Here is a 19,683-nt window from a genome sequence, read left to right on the forward strand (position 1 = left end):
TTCCATCTGACTGTACATCCTTTCTTTCATTTCTTTCTTTCTGCACTCAGGCCCAAGAATTGTCCCTTTCTATTCCCTCCCTCTTTCCTTCCTATGTCCTTAGTTCCCCCGGTGCCTCCTTCCCATGTCCTTAGAGCCCTCAGTGCCTCCTTCCCATGTCCTTAGTGCCCACAGTGCCTCCTTCCTATGTCTTTAGTGCCCCCAGTGCTTCCTTCCTATGCCCTTAGTGCCCCCAGTGCCTTCTTCACATGTCCTTAGTGCTCCTTCCTATGTCTTTAGTGCCCCCAGTGCCTCCTTTCCATGTCTTTAGTGCCCCCAGTGCCTCCTTCCTATGTCCCTCTCACTGCGTTCCACACTTTATCCCACCCCCGAAGCCAGCTTGTCTACCTCTCTCCCTCCCTCCCTGGCCAAAGCCAGCCTGCTTGCCTGCCTACCTCCTTCCCTCCCTGCCACACACACAAAAAAAAGCCTCCCTCCTTCCTTTCCCCCGGTCCACTGCTATCTTACCGCCCTGCTGCTGCTGCTAAAGCCGACACAAAGTCTTCTTTCCAACGTCAATTCTGACGTCAGAGAGGACATTCTGAGCCAACCAATCGCTGCCTGGCTGGCCCTGAACGTCCTCTCCGACGTCAGAATTGACGTCGGAAAGACTTCGTGTCGGCTTTAGCAGCAGCAGGGCGGTAAGATAGCAGCGGACCGGTGGAAAAGAAGGGAGACTTTTTTTTTTTTTTGCATGGCAGGTAGGGACAGGAAGTGATCGCCTGTCCCATTGTCCCCGAGCACAGCTTCGGGATGCTGTCCCTGAAAACGGAACATTTCGGCATCCTGAAGATGTGTGTGGGGACAACAGGACAGGGGGTCTGAAAACAAGATGGTCCCGTTCAAAACGGGACGTATGGTCACCTTAACTAAAACCCACCCAAAACTGCCAAATAGGTGACACCTGCAACCATAAGGGCTATTGCAGTGGTACACATGGGTTTGGGGGGAGTTTTGGTGGGCTCACCAAACACCATTCCTCTCTTTTACAAAGGTGCGGTAAGCTTTTTAGCGCAGGCTAAATATTAGCGTGCGCTAAACACGTGCTAAACGCTAGTGCATGCATGTTTTCCTATGGATGCGTTAGCGCACATGTTGATTTAGAATGCACTAAATCCGCGCTAAAACGCTTAGCGTGCCTTTGTAAAAGAGGGCCTAAAAGGAGATTCTGGTGAAATATGTACCTGATACCCTTTATGTGAAGTTCACAGCAGTAAAATAGAAACATGATGGCAGACAAAGGCCAAATGGCTCATCCAGTCTGCCCATCTACAGTATCCACTCTCTTCCTCTCCCTGAGATCCCATTCACCTGCCCCACACTTTCTTGAATTCAGTCTAGAGAATGACACACGGACAGATTTTTCCCTGTCCCTGCAGGAACTCAATTTCCCCATCCCGTCCCCGTACGTTTTATCGCTGTGCCTGTCCCTCCCCCATTCCTGTAAGCTCTGCCTAAACTGCACAATCCTGTTTGAGGCTTGTGCAGATGAGGACGGAGTTTGCAGAAATGGGGCGGGGGACGGGACAGGAAAATGAGTTCCTGCAGGGATGGGGAAACATTTATCCTCATGTCATTGTCTAATTCAGACACAATCTGTGTCTCCACCACCTCTATCAGGAGACTATTCCATGCACCCTTATATTACTCCTGAGCCTATCACCTCTTAACTTCATCCTATGCCCTCTCATTCCAGAGCTTCTTTTCAAATGGAAGAGACTTGCCTCATTTGCATTATTGACATGTATAAACATCTCTATCATAATCTCCCCTCTCCTGCTTTTCCTCCTGGTTTTGGGTTGTTGTTTTTTTTACATATGCAGATTTTTCCTGACTTAATGTAAATGTCATTCAAATCTATTCAAAACACATTCAAATAAGTTTTCAGGCCCATCAAGGGACCTCCAGGTCCTTTCTCAATGATAAGCTTACTCTCCCTATCAAGCTACTGGAGTGGTGCTGAAAAGAAGGTGGTGTCAATCCTTGTATCCTGCTCTCTTCATTTTTATCTACTTCAGGACTTCCCTCACCTATTTAGTAGCCCCACAGCCAGTCTCATTTGCAGGATAGTCACAATGAATATACTTGAGATAAATTTGCATATACTGGAGACTTATCATATTGTATGCATATTCAACCTGGACATCCCCAAAACATGGCCAGCTGTGGGGGCCCCAGGACAAGTGTGTGTGTACTTTGGGGAAGGGGAAAAATGAGGTACTCTGTACATTTGAGCACACTTTTTGCAAGTGTGCTACTTTTAGGGCAGCAGTTTCACTTAGTAATAATAGGGTGGAAATAATGCCAACTTAAGGTGTTATAAGTAACTAAATAAATGCAATATTTGACCAAACATCACCTTTTAGTGCATTGACCCCTTATTCTCTAAACAGACGGTAACCTGATCTTACTATCCCATGGGCATTTTAAATCAATTTTAGCTAGGCTTTCTGTGTGTGAAACAGTTTTTCATGTAAAAAGTGGGCTTTGCAAAATTCTCCATTATATGCAAGCATAAAAGTACACATATTTTATAGGCTCCTTTTCTCAAGGTGCGGTAGGTGGTTAATGCGTGGAATACCACGCATTCAACTGCCTGCCGCCCTAGTCGCTAACGCCTCCTTTGAGGAGGCGTTAGTTTTTGGCTTGCCGCAGGGGTTCGCGCGTGATGAAATGTCCGACGCGCTAACCCCCGTAGCGCACCTTGATAAAAGTAGCACTAGGTGTTCTGGTGATAGAACTGAACTAAATGTGGGGCTTGCACGTATATTTTACAACATGCAAAGTATACATTCATAACCCAGCAGGGTTCCAAAAGCAGGTTTGAATATACCTGTGCCTGCTGGGGGCAATATAAGCGTCAGGCTTCCGAACTCATATGCACGTTCCCTTTTAAAATCACTGCTTGGAAGGATTGTATTCTGATTGTGTCAGAGCTTAGAAAGTCAAGTTTATATGTTTGAGCTTTTTGAAACTGCTTTCTGAAACAGAGGGTCTGATTTACCTGCTTCTGTTTTCTTTTCCCCAAAGACGGAACTGTTTTGAAGCTAGGAAAAGCAACATGGCAGTTTCTGTATACATTTTTGCTCTGTATACTACACATAAGAACCGCCATCTCCGGATCAGACCTTTGGTCCATCAAGTCCGGCGATCCACATGTACTTAAGTTATCCTTAAAAGTGGGATTCATTGCTCGTGCCCTGCCAGAAAGTTTGCAAAATGTGAAGGAAAGGAAAACATGGCAGCAGTTTTATAACTGTTGAAGCAAAATAAAATAGTGCCTTTTATTATTGTTGTCCCCACCCCCTTGGAGTATAAAAGCTGAGGCTATATAGTGGCAGTGCTGGAGAGTGATGCAGAGTTCGCATTTTGATTTCTTTGTGTTTGCATAATCCTCAAGTAGAACACTTAACGCATATTTCTGTGTTAATCGTCTGAGATAGGCATTCTGATCTATGAAGCAGATTGAGACTGGAGAATAGGAAATCTTATAGATCACTAATAAAATGAAAAACAAGGGTTTGGGCTCTTGCTGTACATACTGTAACATATGGCATTGCACTGTGAGACTTGGCGTTCCTTACAAACCCTGTCCTTAACTGGCATTCTCCGTGCAGCTTCCCTTATGCAAGGCAGACAACAAGCTCTAACTAAAAAAAAGGTTCTAGATCTGACCATGATACAGAAGGAAGTGGTTTTATGACAGGTTGTCATAAGCATTTTGAAAATCTGTTTTGTGGCCAGAAAAAAATGTCGTCATGTTATGTAAGCTGTTAACAAGAAAATCTTTAGTTGGTCAAGGATCTCGTTTTCCAAAGTTGTGTTTCACACTTTTTGGCGAGGGCTTTTTTATCTTTGGGAAATGGACTCTTAATTCATTAATGTATTATAATCTGTGCCTTCATTTATTTAACAGGAGCATTTAGGACAGAACCTGGTAGAAATGGCTTTCTTGGCTTTGATTCAAAATCCAGCATATTTCAATGACCTTGGCAAAAATGCAATTGTGTGTAAATCTACTAACTCCTATGACACTAATTATGTATATAAATTATCTGGCATTATTTTCTTTCAAAATAATAAGTATAAAATTTGTTTACAAAACTTACTTGCTGTATTAATCACCCAGATTACTGTTGTTATGTAATGGAGATAGGGAACACAAGTTGAAAGAGACTGTGGTGTTTAGACTTTGTCATCTACCGTATTTTAATTCACCAAGTATTTGCAATTGGGTTTACTCAGCAACTCAGGACTCTGCCTTGGCATAACCTGATCCTAAGACCAACAACAACTGATGAATAGAGTGTTTGAAATTTTCCTCTGTAAAAACCGATAAAGCACGACCTGGGGAAATAAACGGTACTTGATTAATGACAGACCAAAATACCACTGGATCTGGATTAAAGAGTGATCTGTAAATCTAAAATCTTAACAATGAGCGTAATCCACCTGTTTGTGTGCAATCATTATAATGTGAAATTTAATGTGATGATCTCTTGATTAAAAAGTTGCATTACTAAATTGCTCTGAATTGTTGGGTTTTTTTAATTATTATTACCCATTTTACACTATAGCTGACTAGAGAAAAAGGTCTTCCATTGTAGTTCTAGTTTTGTGAAGTAGACCCTTTTTTAAAGTTACTTGGCACGAAGATTATATAAGGAGGTGCACTGAAGGTAAATACATTTGCACCACAATAAAATATTCTATTTCAAACAATTCATGCATTTCTTCTTTTACATTATGCATTTAGACTTATCTTGGTTTCCTGATAGTGATTTGGCTATTTAAAAAAGTTTAATGTACACGTCTTTACGGTACCCCAATTGTTTAACATTATTGAACTATAGATAAGCATGTACCATAAAGAATACGTAGCCCTACTTGCAAAGGTAGAGAGCAGAGAGACACGATAGAACAGTGGCCTTCACTTCTAATCACATAAAAATAATCTTGTTTTTCATTTCCGGGGAGAGGGGGGGAGGGGACCTTCCTACTGCTTAATCTTATTTAGTAAAAACATCAGAAGCAGATACAGGATCACTGGAATAGGAAGAATAATGGGTATATTTATATATGTGAATTTATTGAACTACAGCTTAGAGTTAAAAGTACTTTATTACACCACTGTTCGATTATGCTTTGTGTCTGTCTCTATGTATAGAAATTAACTCGAATGGAGATATACATTATAAGCAGTCTGTGAGAATGTTTCTGGTGCATTCCTCTAGTTGTTCATAAAATATTTTTTACCTTTATAATTTTAAAAGAAGACCCATTTTCTACTGCACAATTGGAATTGTGAATGATTTATTTGTAATGAGTTTAAAAAAAAAAAAATAGAAAATAAAATAGTGCACTTTGTTCTCTCTTTCTACTTTTAAATTAATAGTTTTTAATAAGATCTGAACGGCAGGTTTTAACGTATTGCAAAGAAGTTGACAAGGAATTTGTGTCTGGCTAACACTTAAATTGACCAGCTTTAAAATGACAAACTAAAACACATTTCATTCTCTCTTAGGCTATTATATAAGGATATCATTACGTTTTATCTAAATCATATCTTTCTTTGCATTTCAAATGATTACCACCTCATCGTACTTACATGTGCATGCATGAATTTTAAAAAATGCAGCAGCGAAATGCTTGAAAGATCATAAATGTGTCTCGTTTTATTGCATGTCTCTCAATCAGGTTGAAAGGACAAGGGCAGCTGCACTCTTTTGTGAAAGATTTAACTCTTTCCAGCTCTGAATAAAGATAGGACTGTACACAGATATATAATTAACGTACTGCCAGACACATGTCCGAAAGCACTTTCCAATCCGATTTTGCTGCGTTTCTGTTTATACCACAATTGTCCCATTTCAGATTTGACAGCTAAAAATGTTCCTCATTTTACTCCGTAGGAAGATCAATAAGAAATGGCATTAATACTGAAGACGGTGCTTTATCGTACTCTGTAGTTAAATCTGCTTTCATTCCTGTTTCAGAATTTTAATATTCTTAAAATCTTATGTATTGGAATCTATTTAAAGCATGGGCTGCTATAAAGTTTGGAAAATAAATTTGAAGCTTTGATGTTGGCGCTTCTTCCCCCCACACCTCTTAGGCAGAATCAGGTATCACTTTTTAACAAAGCTGAGAAGCTTTTCTTTCCAAAGTAATTTATAACTGAAAGACGAAAACTGTGGTATACTTCCTGGGGGAAAGAGATCCCTCCTCCATTTGACCACGTCACCCAAGTCATCATTTTCCAATGTTAGAAAACACAGAAAGGCTTATAGGTTATATAAATTAATTTCCCAATACATCGACTCTTAGAGGCAACATTGATACTCTAAATAGGGAACAAAGAACAGACGTGCACAAGTTTTTGCATCAAAGGCAAAAAGAAGAGCCCAGTTAAGTGTTCTGATCACTTTATTACCCCAATGCAAGAATAATCATGATTTGAGAGAAACATATGGATGTACAGCGCTGCGTACGTCTAGTAGCGCTCTAGATAGGATAAGAAATTCCCACCTAACGATCATAAACCTGTGCTACCTGTAAGATACGATCCGGGCCGATACTTGGCATCCATATCAGTCATTCAAATATTGGTTTTCAAAGTCCCAAAGGGGAAAATGGTACAGAAAACAGTTTATTTTGTGTAAGGGGAGGGGAGAGGAGATTCGGGTTATGCTTGGTACATTTGTTCTCAGCTGCTTTCAGTCTCAGGTGATGTGAGTGTGTGTGTGTGGGGGGGATGGGGGGAACCTTTCCTTAACCTTGCAGCCTGGGAACGACGTGCAGTTAGAATTTACTTGTTAAAGGAGAATGCAAATAGATGCATTTATTGTCCTATTTAATTTTACACGGGAAATGCTAATTGCAGTAGATACCTACCTAGTAGCGGATTATGTGGTGCGACTATTGCATTGTAATTAAAATGTGTTTCTTTCTGAGGTTTGCCTTGCAAGATTTAATTATATGTAGAAATGGGCGATACGCTTTTCCCACCCAAATCATCTTGAGATGAAAGGTTTTTAATAAGAAAACACGCTTGCCAGCTATTTTTTTTCTTATCCTTTCCGTGCACACCAGTTTACCCCTCCCTCCCCCATTAATTTATTCCCTTACTTTTTCCAGAAGATCTATTGCAACTGTTGATGTTGTGCATGCGAACCTTTGTAATTGCATGTCAAAGTCTACAAGTGTATTATCCCATTTTTTTCTAATGGTAATTAGTTACCATACCTTCTAATAGGTGAATGTGCTCGGAGAACAATATTAACAGTTGAGAATTCAATTTAACACATACTTATATTTTCATATCGTAAGTTATTATATTAAGGGGGGGGGGGAGTCAATCTCACACATTCTGGCGCATAGGCAGCAGAATGGGATGGGCCTTGCCCTTTTTGAACCCCACACAATATCAGTTCCCAGGGAACTAAGAGGAGAGGATCAGAACTTGATTACTTTCCCAAGGAAAGATGTTCTACTGCCCCAGTTCTGGGTTCATCACAAAACTGGAAAGAAAAAAAACACCCCACACACACAACCTTCATCTGAAGGTCAGGTTACTAGGTGATCGAGAGTATTTCTTAATTTCTCTATGTAGATCTGATTAGGTGTTTTCTCAGGAATGAGGAAAAATACTCATGAGCTCGGCTTAAAAAAAAAAAGTGTATGGGGGTCAGGTTGCAGAATATGTTCAAAGAGAAGCTAGCGTATATGTTCAATAGCATTGATCATTATGGAGCAGTTGAAAGATGGGTTAAAACTATCTGGACGATGACGTTGTTGGTGGCAACTTAGGCTGGCTGAAATGATTTGAGTAAAATGGTTTCCTCTTTAAAAATGTACCAATTTAAGCAGTGGAGGTCACACGCTTAAAAGTGCCTACAAATGACTGTCAGTGGAATACAGCTGGCCAGTGGTTAAAGGCCAGACTTGCAGGAATGGACTCATACATTCTTGTCTCTGCAGAACGGATGTTATCCGCTCTCGCCTTTTTTGTGTGCCTGTAGAAAAGATGCGATTCTTGCTATTTCTGACCTTTATTAACAGACCGACAGTCACTAGCCCATACAAAATGGCAAATAGTAGAAAAACGAGTTATATGTAAAAAGGAAGTTGGTCATTAATATAGGAATCCTACAGACATTGCTCACATTTGTTATGTTTCCATAACATGATTACATTTGTTTTCATACAAGGGAATTGCTGGTTCTCGGTTATTACTAGTATTAAACAATTAATATTTTTAAACTTGCTCTTTAAGATAATTGAAAAACCTGGCACTACAGCCGAAAAATTTCAAGGCAGCATTCCTCTAAAGAGAAATATTAAGTAAATCTTGCCACAAATTTGTCCCAGCGTGTTAATATGCTAAAAAAAAAATTCCCCGCTGCTGGTGCCTGCGGTTAATTTCTAATCAGAGTGATGGACAGCAGAGAGAGAACAATACAAACTAATGGCTGTGTTGCTGATCACTTTACCCCTTGATTAAAGACACCCAATTATAGCGCAGAACAGTGTCGTAATTATGTTCCTTAATCACATCCAGGAGGTTTAATTGCCTTAACGATGTGTTTCATTAAATGAATTTAGGTATTATAGTCGACAGTTTTCATACACAGTTGTTTTCAAATTAACATAATATTAGACATCGTCATGGAAATTGTTTTAATAATCATAATTAGACGCACCCACGCTTTTGTCTAGTAATGCTGAGAGACAGCTCTGTTTTGGCCTGGGGGCTGCTCAAACCCCCTCATTCCCCCCCCCCCTTTAGTCTTCCCCCAGCGCCCTGCCACGTTACAGTTACGGCTCCCGAAAAGTTACAGGTTCACATTAATCTCGTTGGATGGGAAGTGGAGCAGAAAATGTTTGTCTCCCATCGTTTCAAACATAGTGAACAGCATGAACAAGAAGATCCGGTACCTTTATTAAACAGAGTAAAATGAGAAGGATATGTTACCCCATCAAATAAGGAGAGAGAAAAAATTCACCCGTTAGCATAACAGGGAAAAGGAAACGTGTTAAGGCTTAGCCTATCCATGCTGGGCAACTCTCCAGCATCTTAGTACCGAAACCGAACCTGTTAGATCGTTTCGATCAGTATTGTTAATGAATCTCATTAAGAGGAAGACTTCTACTGCACTTATTTATGTAATAACATTTGATAGTTGGCTTTCCATAGAGCGTCTTAAGACAGGCAACCAGCACTAAACAAGGCAGCCAAGAAAAGAAGTAGAAACTTACCGAACCAAAAATCTCAATTAATAAGTAAGAATGATTATGAACTATACATTGCATATAGAATAGGGACGTAGTTGGCATTATTGCACTGTAAAGGAACGCGACAGACCCTTTATGACAAAGAATGTAGCAGTTACAGAACTTGTATATGACTTACTCATGATATAATTTATCAGACCAAAATAGAGAAGGTGAATCAATGAAGCAGAATTGCTGGGCTAGCCTGTCTGTGTCCTACCTATCCTACCAGACTTTACCGGTACTGATGCCAATACAAAGAGCATAACCGTGGTAGTTTCACACCTCACCTAGTCTCAGCTACAATAAAAAAAAAAAAAAAGCAGGAAGCAGGGGTTTTTTCATGATTTACACACAACATAACAGAAAATCACTAAAAACAGGTACAAGACGCTTGCTTCCCTTCTAAGGCAATAAGAAAGGGTCAAAGATTTGGCAACAACTTTGCCCTTATGGACAGAGAAAAGTAGGATATCAGCAAGTTCAGATACATATACTTTAACAGGTATTATTTGACACATAGGGTCCAGGGGAACTGTGGTAATCTGATTGGCCTATTTGTGTACCACTAAACACATCTTTGATAAGGTGGCAAATGTGAACTTTTAAATCTGGTATAATAAAAGAATACAGGCAAAGAGCCCTCGAAAATGCGTTGCAAAATTTCATCTGGCCTAAACAGTATAATCATCATTAATTATTGATTTTGGAAATTTTTTTCAAAAAAAAGCAGCATTTGTACAATTTAAAAATCAAGCTGATCATCTTAAAATAGATAAATGGTATGTGCACCACTGCACCAGCAATTGCTTCTAACAGAGGTGTTGCCCAGAATTAAAAGCAAGTGTTAAAAATATCCTCACCTACAATCCACTATCTACAAAGGGGGGAAAGGTAATTATTCAAAATGCATCTTTTCTCTGAATTTTTTTTTTTTTTTTTTGGACTGAAGCAATTTATTAAAGCTCAAAATTTTAAATTACAGGGATGATACAGCTGAAAAAAATGGCCTTCAGTAAATCAAGCAGCTCCAACATTTTACCATTATTTTATATACCTTATAGGCAGATAAACATTTGAACCACTCGGCACGCACCATAAGTTAAATTCATGGAACAGACTAAAAGCAATACGAAAAAGAATGACCTTAATACATAAGTATTGTAAGCGTGGAAGTGTCATTGAAGAACAAATATCATGTAGTGTCATCTACCATTACAAAAGTGAAACGTAAGAAGGTGAGAATAAATACTTAAGAAAATCAATACTTGCAGTCACACAGTTCATTTCCCCAACATTCTCCCCCCAAACTGTGCACAGCCACATAATTAAGATTGAGGCAATAAAAAATATGAGTCTCTTTATTTCATAGTAATCAAGTCTTTTTTTTTTTTTTTTTTTTTGATTAAATAAGTTTATAACTTCAAGTTTATTTCCTGGCTCAGATTTTTTTTTTTTTTACGACCTTGTTTTCAAAGGACCCCTTCTCTGATTATTTAGTCATTATCGGCATAATCATTGCAGTCCCATCCTTTTCCACTACTCATTTTTTTAAATGGAGTTTTCCTTCGAATGCAGAAATCATCAGTCCACCCCCCACCCAAAATCGATTGAAGGTGTCTCACTGTATCTCTCATTCCCCCTCCAAAGCATTAATGACATCAATCGTAACTTTCTAGTCCGCTTTGGCTAGAAGTCTGCGTGTAAAGTCTTAAGCTTTCGGCATAAAACATTTTGAAAGAGGGGGGGAAGCACCATCAGAAGTTCCTCTTGCTCCCCAAGTCTCTTTTGCAAACTAGCGTGACCGCTGGCCTCAGTTCGCCCTCCTTCCCGTTTTTGCGCTCCCGTGCTGCCCCCTGGCACCCGGACGGGAAGGAGCCCGCACTCGGCGCTGGCACAGCAGGCGCTGCCCCCGGCGTCCCCGCGCGCTCCCTGCGCCTTAAGGCTTCTCGGTGCACTGCTTGCACAGGCTCGAGGACACGTTGTTGAAGAGAGCGCACTTATCCGGGCACGAGCCGGCCGGGGGCAGCCCGGCGCTGAACGGGTAGCCGGCCGCCGCCGCCGCCGCCTGCTCGTAGGCGCCCAGCGCCGGGTGCAAGGCGGCCGTGGCTGCGGCCGCCGCCACGGCCGCCGAGCTGGGCAGCGAGGAGGCGGCCGAGAGCGCTTGCCCTTGGTTCAGATAGGCCACGAGGCGCCGCATCTCCTCCAGGGCCTGCGCCTGCATGAGGATGTAGTTCTTGGCCAGCAGCAGGGTGGCGATCTTGGAGAGTTTGCGCACGGACGGGCTGTGCGCGTAAGGGATGACCGCGCGCAGCTCGTCCAGCGCGTCGTTCAGGTCGTGCATGCGCCGCCGCTCGCGGGCGTTGATGTTCAGCCGCAGCGCTTTCTGCTCCTTCGACTTCTTGCCGCCGCCGCCGCCCGCTCCGCCTCCTCCGGTGGCCGACGCCGCCGCCGCCCCGGCACCCGAGCCCCCGCCGTCGGCTCTGGCCCCGCCGCCTCCGTCCCCGTGGAGCGAGCCGCGCCCGTCCCCGGCGCGCAGCAGCAGCTCGCAGCGGCCGTCGCTGTCCTCGTCGGGGCTCTGGTCCTCGCCGCCGCTGCTCTCGGCCATGGAGACCCCGCGGCTCTCGGCGTACAGGGAGGCGGCGAGCGCCAGGGACTCCCTCCCCGCGCCCGCCGCCAGGACTCCCACGGGCGCCCCCGGCTGCTGCTGCTGCTGCTGGTGGACCTGGTGCAGGAGGTCGGCGGCGGCGGTTGAGAGCTCGAGCCCCGGCGGCGGGGAGCGGAAGGCGGGCTCCATGCGCGCGCTCTTGTGCTGGGGCGGGAAGAGCGGTTGCTGGTCGGGCGCGCGGTGTAGCCCCCTGTCCATAGCCCGCTCCGGGGCGGCGAACGCGCACCACAAAAAGGGAACAAAAATCAAGTCTCTTCCCCCCTCCCTCCCCCCAACAACAACAACAACAAAAAAAAAACAACCAACGGCAACACGAAATGGCTAATGAAGAAATCAAAATCCCGCTGCAGCGTCTCTGCCTCGGTCTGGTCGTCCGGCTGGGGTGCTGCGCCCGGGCATCTCGTCTTCCCCCCCTTCAGGAGCTCTGCGGCCGCAGCCGGGGGAGTCTTTTACCTCATTAGCGCTGAGTAGGTTATTATGAAGACGACTCGCCTGTTGGGACGGAGCCGGCCGCCCAATCAGGTTAACGTTCTAATTAATAGGATTAAAAACGGTAACAAACAGTCGCGGGCGCTCGCTGGCCCCCGAGTCGCGCGACTCCTCTCATTTCCAGCCGCTCGCGCTCAGACAGGCGGCAGCCCGGGCTTTATAAAAAGGCGCCTGCTCCATTCTTCTCCCTGCCATCTGTATACACAGCTTAGCGCATATGTTTGCAAGACGTTTGTGTCCTGTTAGGAAACCCAACAACTGCCTTTCGCTTGACATGTGTGGCGACTTTCACTCTTGAGTGAGCACACTAAAAGCCCCGCTCGGATCGGAGGATGTTCTCTGCCTGCTTGGGCAGATTAACACAGCTCTGCACTGCAGAAGTAACCCCCCCCCCCCATCCTCCCCATGCACCCCCCCTTTTTTTTTTTTTTTTTTTTTTGGAACAGTTTCTCAATTGCTGCTTCTAGACTTCCACGAGTTCTTCAGTCTCTGCCTGGGAATTATATGCAGCCCTCCCCTGTTTGCATTAACCCAGTTCTAGTCTATATACAGTATTCCACTCGTCAGAAGTCTTTGAGGGGATGCTCGCTACTGGGTCAGTGGTATCCGATGCAAAGTTTACTTTGGTTTGAGCTGGGGACGGGCAGTAAAGATTCAACCCTAATGGGGGAATTACAACATGGGATAGCCTAATTGAAGGGTGGGGGGAGACTCAGTCTTTCAGATCAACCCTTAGGCTCGTGCAGGCGCTTTTAACTGTTACCTGTACCTTAGAGGGGGTGCTGAAAAGTTCTCAGCCCAACCAACCAACTTTCTAATTTTTGAGCGTTATTTTGCTACTGTAGCGGAAATTCTGGGTTTTTGTTTTTTTTTAAACATTGTTTCAGATCATTGAAAGTCACATAATTGTAGTCACATAATATGTTTTCTTGTATTAATAATTGGAAGGAGGGTGGGAGAAAATGATTGTTTTATGTATTACTTGTGTAATTAATAGTGCGTTTTATGCATTATTTTATGTTCAATTATTTGTATTGCACTGTCAAAGTTTGAAAATCAATAAAGATTAAAAAAATAAAAAGATCATTGATTGAACCTCATTCTCTTCTTGGTTGGGCTAAGAACTTTTCAGCATCCCCCCCCCCCCTCCTTATTATTGTCACAAATGAACAAATGCACAAGGTGCTATCATGTGAGTCTGCCACATCAAATGCCCGGCTCCTGCTACCTACTTTGCAAGGTTTGTTTGTGGAAACGGTTTATTGTGTAAATCCATTTCCTCCTCTCTGGGGAGAAAAGCGAGTTTCCAAAGAAGTTCCAGCAATACTACAGAAATGTGAATCGGGTCATTTCTGAAAATTAATTATTGCGGATTATGTACAAGTTCATTTTCTGTTTCCTGTTAACTAAGCCCTGACCCTCTTATGAGCCCTTTAATATAGAAACGAGACTCTATTTTTTTTTTTTTCTAACTGTTCCTCCAGTACTGGGGGCGTAAGCTTTCTTTCTCATCTGATTTTAATCACCCGGAAAGCACACAGCACTTAGTAGCAGGTTTTCATTTTTGTGACATCTGTAAAAACAATATTTCCCAACACCACCAGTAAATCATTCTTATGTGGCAGAATTACTGAAGGCTATGAATTTTTTGGTTTTCTCTGGTTTCATTTTAAAAAAAAAAACCTTTTAATTGTGTCTTTCAGAGTTGGCCCCAGGTGTTGGCCTCTTTTCATTACATTTTGCTGTAATGTGATGAAATTCTAATTCTCTCCTTACCATATGGTTAAATTTCCCCTCTGAGAATTAGTTGAAAAGGGAGAAATAATCTATTAATCTCTGTAATAGATTCACAAATGAGGTTTGCCACAGAACCTGTTTTTGAATGATAATGTCGGAGCAGTTGGGAGACCTAGGATTTTTTTTTTTTTTTCTTTAATATATATATATATATAAAGTGAGAGCTGGGCATAGCAGAAACCTTTTAGATTTTTCACCTGGAAAGAACAATGAGAAACCAAATCCTCTAAAAGCCGCAGAGTATCAAAAGTAATGGAGCGAGATTTCATCTCACACGTGTATCATGAGTGCAAGGCAGTTCTCAGGGAGGTTTCCAGGGATTCACTCAAAAGAAAGAAGCGAACCAGCAAAGCTCTTCCCAGGGGGGGGGGGAGGATAGCCGTGAAGCCCCCGGTGAAAGCAGCAGTGCCACTTTCCTGCACTTTGCGGCTTTGCTTATCGGCCTCCTTTCTTTTATTCCCCTGGTGAATTTCATGTTTTATATTGGTTACATTCCTTTCAATGAATGGTGTGTGTAAACCCCCCCCCCCTTCTGAGTCCTCTCTGCTTTAATAATCCTTTACATCAGGGGTGTCAAAGTCCCTCCTCAGGGCCGCAATCCAGTCGGGTTTTCAGGATTTCCCCAATGACTATGCATTGAAAGCAGTGCATGCAAATAGATCTCATGCATAGTCATTGGGGAAATCCTGAAAACCCGACTGGATTGCGGCCCTCAAGGAGGGACTTTGACACCCCTGCTTTGCATGGTGCCATTATGCCACTGCCTACTTAAATGACTAAGGATCAACGTAGAAGCATTGGCCACATTTATTTAGATTTGTGCTGGCAAGGGCCAGTTAGGAAGAACTTGGGGGGTAGGGGAGGGGTAAAACACGGACCTGACAGACCTCGCGGATCTAAACCCGCACGTCCTTAAAAATCTGAGGTCCGTGCCACTTGTAGTTAGTTTCTGGCTCTGACAGACCTCGATGACAATTTAGCGCTGACGGATCCGTCTCAGCTTAGGGAGGGAAAAGTATTAGGATCCGTCAGCGCTAAAATGTCACCTACCTTTTGTTTTTTCCTCTTTCACATTCCCTAATTGTAACTTCACCCCCTTTCCTTCTTGTCATGTTAGTTATTATTGGATTAATAAGTTTAAACCTGTTTTTTTATATTTTGTACATCGCCTAGAATTTCTGTAATAGGCGATTTATCAAGACCTAAATAAACTTGAAACTTGAAACTTGAAACTTGAACCGGGTCTGTCAGAGCCAGAGACTAAAAGTGGCGGTGGCTACTTTGCTGGCAATAATTGAATGTTTACACGCTGATGAATGCCCTGTCCTTTCTGTGCTTCTGGTGGACTCTAGCACCAGGGCACTTGTTCTTAACAGCGCTTTTATTGATTCTGAAATCATAATCAGGGCTAATTGGTGACGATTCGGCGTGTCTCCTCTCTCCTTTACATCGGCTGATGTAATTATTTCATCTCTGTAATGACAATGAAGGCAGTGCCCCCTTCCCCCAACAGGTACAGTGTCCCATAATGCGGGAGGCAGGCGCACTACTTCTAAGGAGTGCTATTTGTAAGGAGTTATTGCCTAAAGGGCTAAAGGAAACCTATGGTAGAGATTGGCTTAAGAAGTGGCCCGCCAGGTACTATTTTTAGGCCCTGGGTATGTTTATCATAATCACAAAAGTAAAATAAAACATTTTCTTGATCATATGTCTCCTTAGCTATAAATTACAATATTATTATTAAGGAAAGATTTATAAACTATAAATTGTCATTTCTTTAACAAGACATTAACTATTTTTTTCTGAGGCACTCCAAGAACCTACAAATCCAAAATGTGGCCCTTCAAACGGTTTGAGTTTGAGGTCACTGGCTTAAGAGAAACGTGGAAGGGATTGACAGTGGAAGGGACAACTCTTGCATATCCTCTGGGTAGACGACCCGTCAAATACAATTTGGGCAAAGTGTAGAGCTCTAGTTCTTGACTGACGGGAGCACAGGAGCCAACTTTTCCAAAAATTGATGGGGGTGCTTATATACAATATAAATGACGCCTCAGTGGACACAGTGAAGGAGCTTGTTCAATATTAGGAATGCTTAGCACCCACTGTACCCACAGAGCAGACAATCTGTGCATTAACTCACTCATATCGAACACTGACTGTGAGGGAAAGAAATCCTGAAGTGTGTGTCTAGTACCGAGACTGTCCAGAGATGTTTTAGGATGAAAAGCTCTCCATTGACATCTCCAGTAACTTTGGTAGAAGGTAGAATCATTGATATAATCGTTTATATGCCGGGAATTGTCTTTGAGATTTTATGAACTCGGTAAACTATTGCTGATTGCTTCTGGGAAGTTGTCAGGCATTCAGCCCTGCAGGGAAAACACATCTGTCCCGTGCCTAGTTACCTGTTTTAATTCTTATGCAGCTGTAGGTCATCTCCCTTCCCCCACCCCAGTCATTATCACTATTTTAGAGGAAACGTTTGGAATTAAGAAGGAAATAGAGAGAGAAAAAAAACAAAACACATAAGATGTAGTAACAAACGTATCTGTATAATAAAATAAATTCACAGTATTATGTAAATTACAGGGTTGAAGATGGCGTTATAATAGTCGTTTTGGAAAGCTGTTACAACTTGGAGGATTATGAGGCTAGTTTTGGACAAAGCGTTATCTAAATGTTTGCACCTGGCTACTGTCTTTAAAAAAAGTCCCACATACATACAGCTGGATGTCACACACCACAGTCTAATCACAAGCAAACACATTACCAACTCTTTACCAGTTTAGAACTAAATGTAAATGTAATTTTCATGAACCAGTAAGGGTAAATCACTGCCACGTCTGCTTATATTTGCAAAGATGCGTATGCATTTATCTCTTCTGTGCACACAAAGATAATCATCTTTGTCACAATGACCCCCCACCATCTGTAAACCCCATGTTTATCTAGTTTTGTCCTTTTCAGGCTGGATAGATCTTCCACTCTTTTGCCTATAGAGGAATCCCAGCGGTACAAAAACAAAACAAAAAAAAACCACCCCATATTCTTTAAAAAAAATATTTTCAGGTTGTTTCACTAAAAGAGGGGCTTCTGCTTTTTGCAATCATCTCGAAGTGCACCATTTTGCGGAGAAATCGACCTGGCATGCTTTTGACAGATGATCTCTGTGAGCTATTCAAGCTCTCCTTTCTGATCAACTTGGAAGGTTTCAACGCAGAGGATTCGTCTCCTGGAAGAGCATCCGAAGAACACAAGGAAACTAATTACATAAGAAAGAAAAAAATGGTTTTAGGACACGGATTTTCACATATGCGTTTAGGTAGACGATCAGTATTAAAAGGCAAAATGCATATAACATTATTCCAGTGCATGTGAAGTTTGATGGGAAAGCACTTTTTTTTTTTTTTGTAACCTTTTACTCTTTCAAACTTGTCCAATCTGTACATGTTCCTAGCTTTAACCTTGTTGAAAAGCAGCAAGCTAACGTCGTCCTAAACTGCGGGCTGTCTTCTGTGCCTTTAGAAACTTGCAAGGCTATGAGTGAAAACCTGTGAAAATACAGTATATCTCTTGAGAAAATGCTTAAAATTCTTTTTCTTTTCCTTTGCTGTGGAATTTTAGTTGGAATGGATTAATATTGCCTAGGCTGCATCATACCTGACAAATATTTGCATTAAACATCTCTTTAAAAAAATTAGAAAATGACTTAATTATAACATTCCAATTCCATAATATGTCTTCATCTATTAGTTATGGGGAGGGGGAGGGGAAATGATTGTTTTATGTATTAATTGTGTATTTAAAAGTGCCTTCTTTGAAGTGTTTATGTTTAAATTAATTGTATGGCACTGTCAAAGTTTGAAAATTAATAAAGTTTTTTCAAAAAAAAAAAATTAGAATCGATGTATCTAACAGCTACTGCCACATTCGCGTAGTTACTAAACTGTGGATCAGCCCGAATGCAAATATTTAATTCCTGTCTATCCGGGACATATTTTCTTGGCTTGCTTCTCTAAATGGTTATCTGTTTAAACTCTTGATCATGCATATTTTAGTGAAGGCGCAGTGTCCGGGGACAATACTTAGCACTGACAGACGAATATCTTAGAGGTGCTGAAAGGGATTGCAGTAGAAAAGCCGCAAAATGTTGTCAGCATGAATCAACCTTGAATAAAGACCTGTTTAAACTCATAAAATTGTTATATCATTTTAGCAGTTCCAGGGTTACAGCCTCAGGAGCTGTTTTAAATGAACACACATACACACAACTTAAAGTAAGAGTTCTCTCCTTTTCTTTAATAATGTCATTTTAAAAAAAGAATAGAGTTAAACGGTAATTATTCTGTGCTTTGTACGATTGTAGACGTTTTGCTTCTAAAGGGCCATGCTAATGTGACGTTTAAAACGTTTTAAATCAATTTGGCAACAACAAGCATCATTCGTTTATTCTCAATATGCCAAGAAGGTGTCAGCCATATCTTTTAGAACTGTCATCTTAGAGAGTTGTCTCCCAAGTAGTGGTTAAGTGAATGAGGTTCTGCGAGGTTTGGGAGACAGGTCATTTTATGGTATTAGAAATGGATACAGACCATCTCTGTGACAGCTATCTTAAATTGGATTAATCAAGGCTGTAAAACATTAGCCATCCCTTCCACTGCTAAATATATTAAAAGTTGGGGACTTTTTTTTGACAATTTATGACATGGAAATCGGTAAAAGCAGTGGCGGTTTTTCAGTCGGAAGCAACTGCAACGTTCTAGTGCTTTACTTGAAAAGCATGCGTTAATTTCTTCATAATGTAAATTTCTTTTTATAGGATTTCTAAGTTATAAATTATATTTTCTCTTTAAGAGAAAACATTAGCATTAGGTTACATCAAGTCACGCTTTTCTTTTCTTTTTTTAAATTAAGATTTATAAATCTTATGTATTACGAAATAATAATACATCAAATAATATTCCACAAGATATTATCAATCAACAATACAGTCTTAAATAACCATATGTATAAAGTCCACGTTGAGGCAGCAACATGGTATATATACATAAAGGAAAAGTAATGTTTTTATGTTTACAATTGCATTTCTCATAATTAATGTCAAATAACATTTCTGTTGTAAGAACTGCAGTTTTTTAAAAAAAATGATTACACGTTTATGGCTAAAAAAAAAAAAAAAGTAAGTGGTTATCCAAAAGTGTCAGTCCCATTGAGGTCAGAAAGCAAATAACACTGTAAATTAGATTTAAAAATCAGATGACAAATATAGCCTATAGTCTGGTATGATCTCAATGTAATATATGCAACATCATATATTTAATAAAGAAGCTTGATAAATGAAGCAGGTTTTTATTGAGGTGGTGTTTGGTGTGTGAGCTATTTCTACTCGTGATTTAAATTCCACAGCGCCATCT

At 41.4% G+C, this 19,683-nt stretch overlaps 1 protein-coding gene across 1 annotated transcript; it reads right to left on the minus strand.

Annotated features, from left to right (window-relative positions):
* Positions 1–10,734: 10,734 nt before the first annotated feature.
* On the minus strand, positions 10,735–12,109 carry BHLHE22 (basic helix-loop-helix family member e22). The gene has a single exon (XM_033932797.1). It carries the CDS (start codon positions 12,107–12,109, stop codon positions 11,252–11,254), a length of 858 nt encoding a protein of 285 aa, XP_033788688.1. The 3' UTR covers positions 10,735–11,251.
* Between the last annotated feature and the right edge of the window lie 7,574 nt (positions 12,110–19,683).

Source organism: Geotrypetes seraphini, chromosome 2 (assembly GCF_902459505.1).
Source record: "Geotrypetes seraphini chromosome 2, aGeoSer1.1, whole genome shotgun sequence".
Taxonomy (NCBI): domain Eukaryota; kingdom Metazoa; phylum Chordata; class Amphibia; order Gymnophiona; family Dermophiidae; genus Geotrypetes; species Geotrypetes seraphini.

Excerpts from the sequence above, each read along its gene's own strand:
- BHLHE22 (XM_033932797.1), bottom strand. The coding sequence starts at position 12,109 with ATGGAGCCCGCCTTCCGCTCCCCGCCGCCGGGGCTCGAGCTCTCAACC.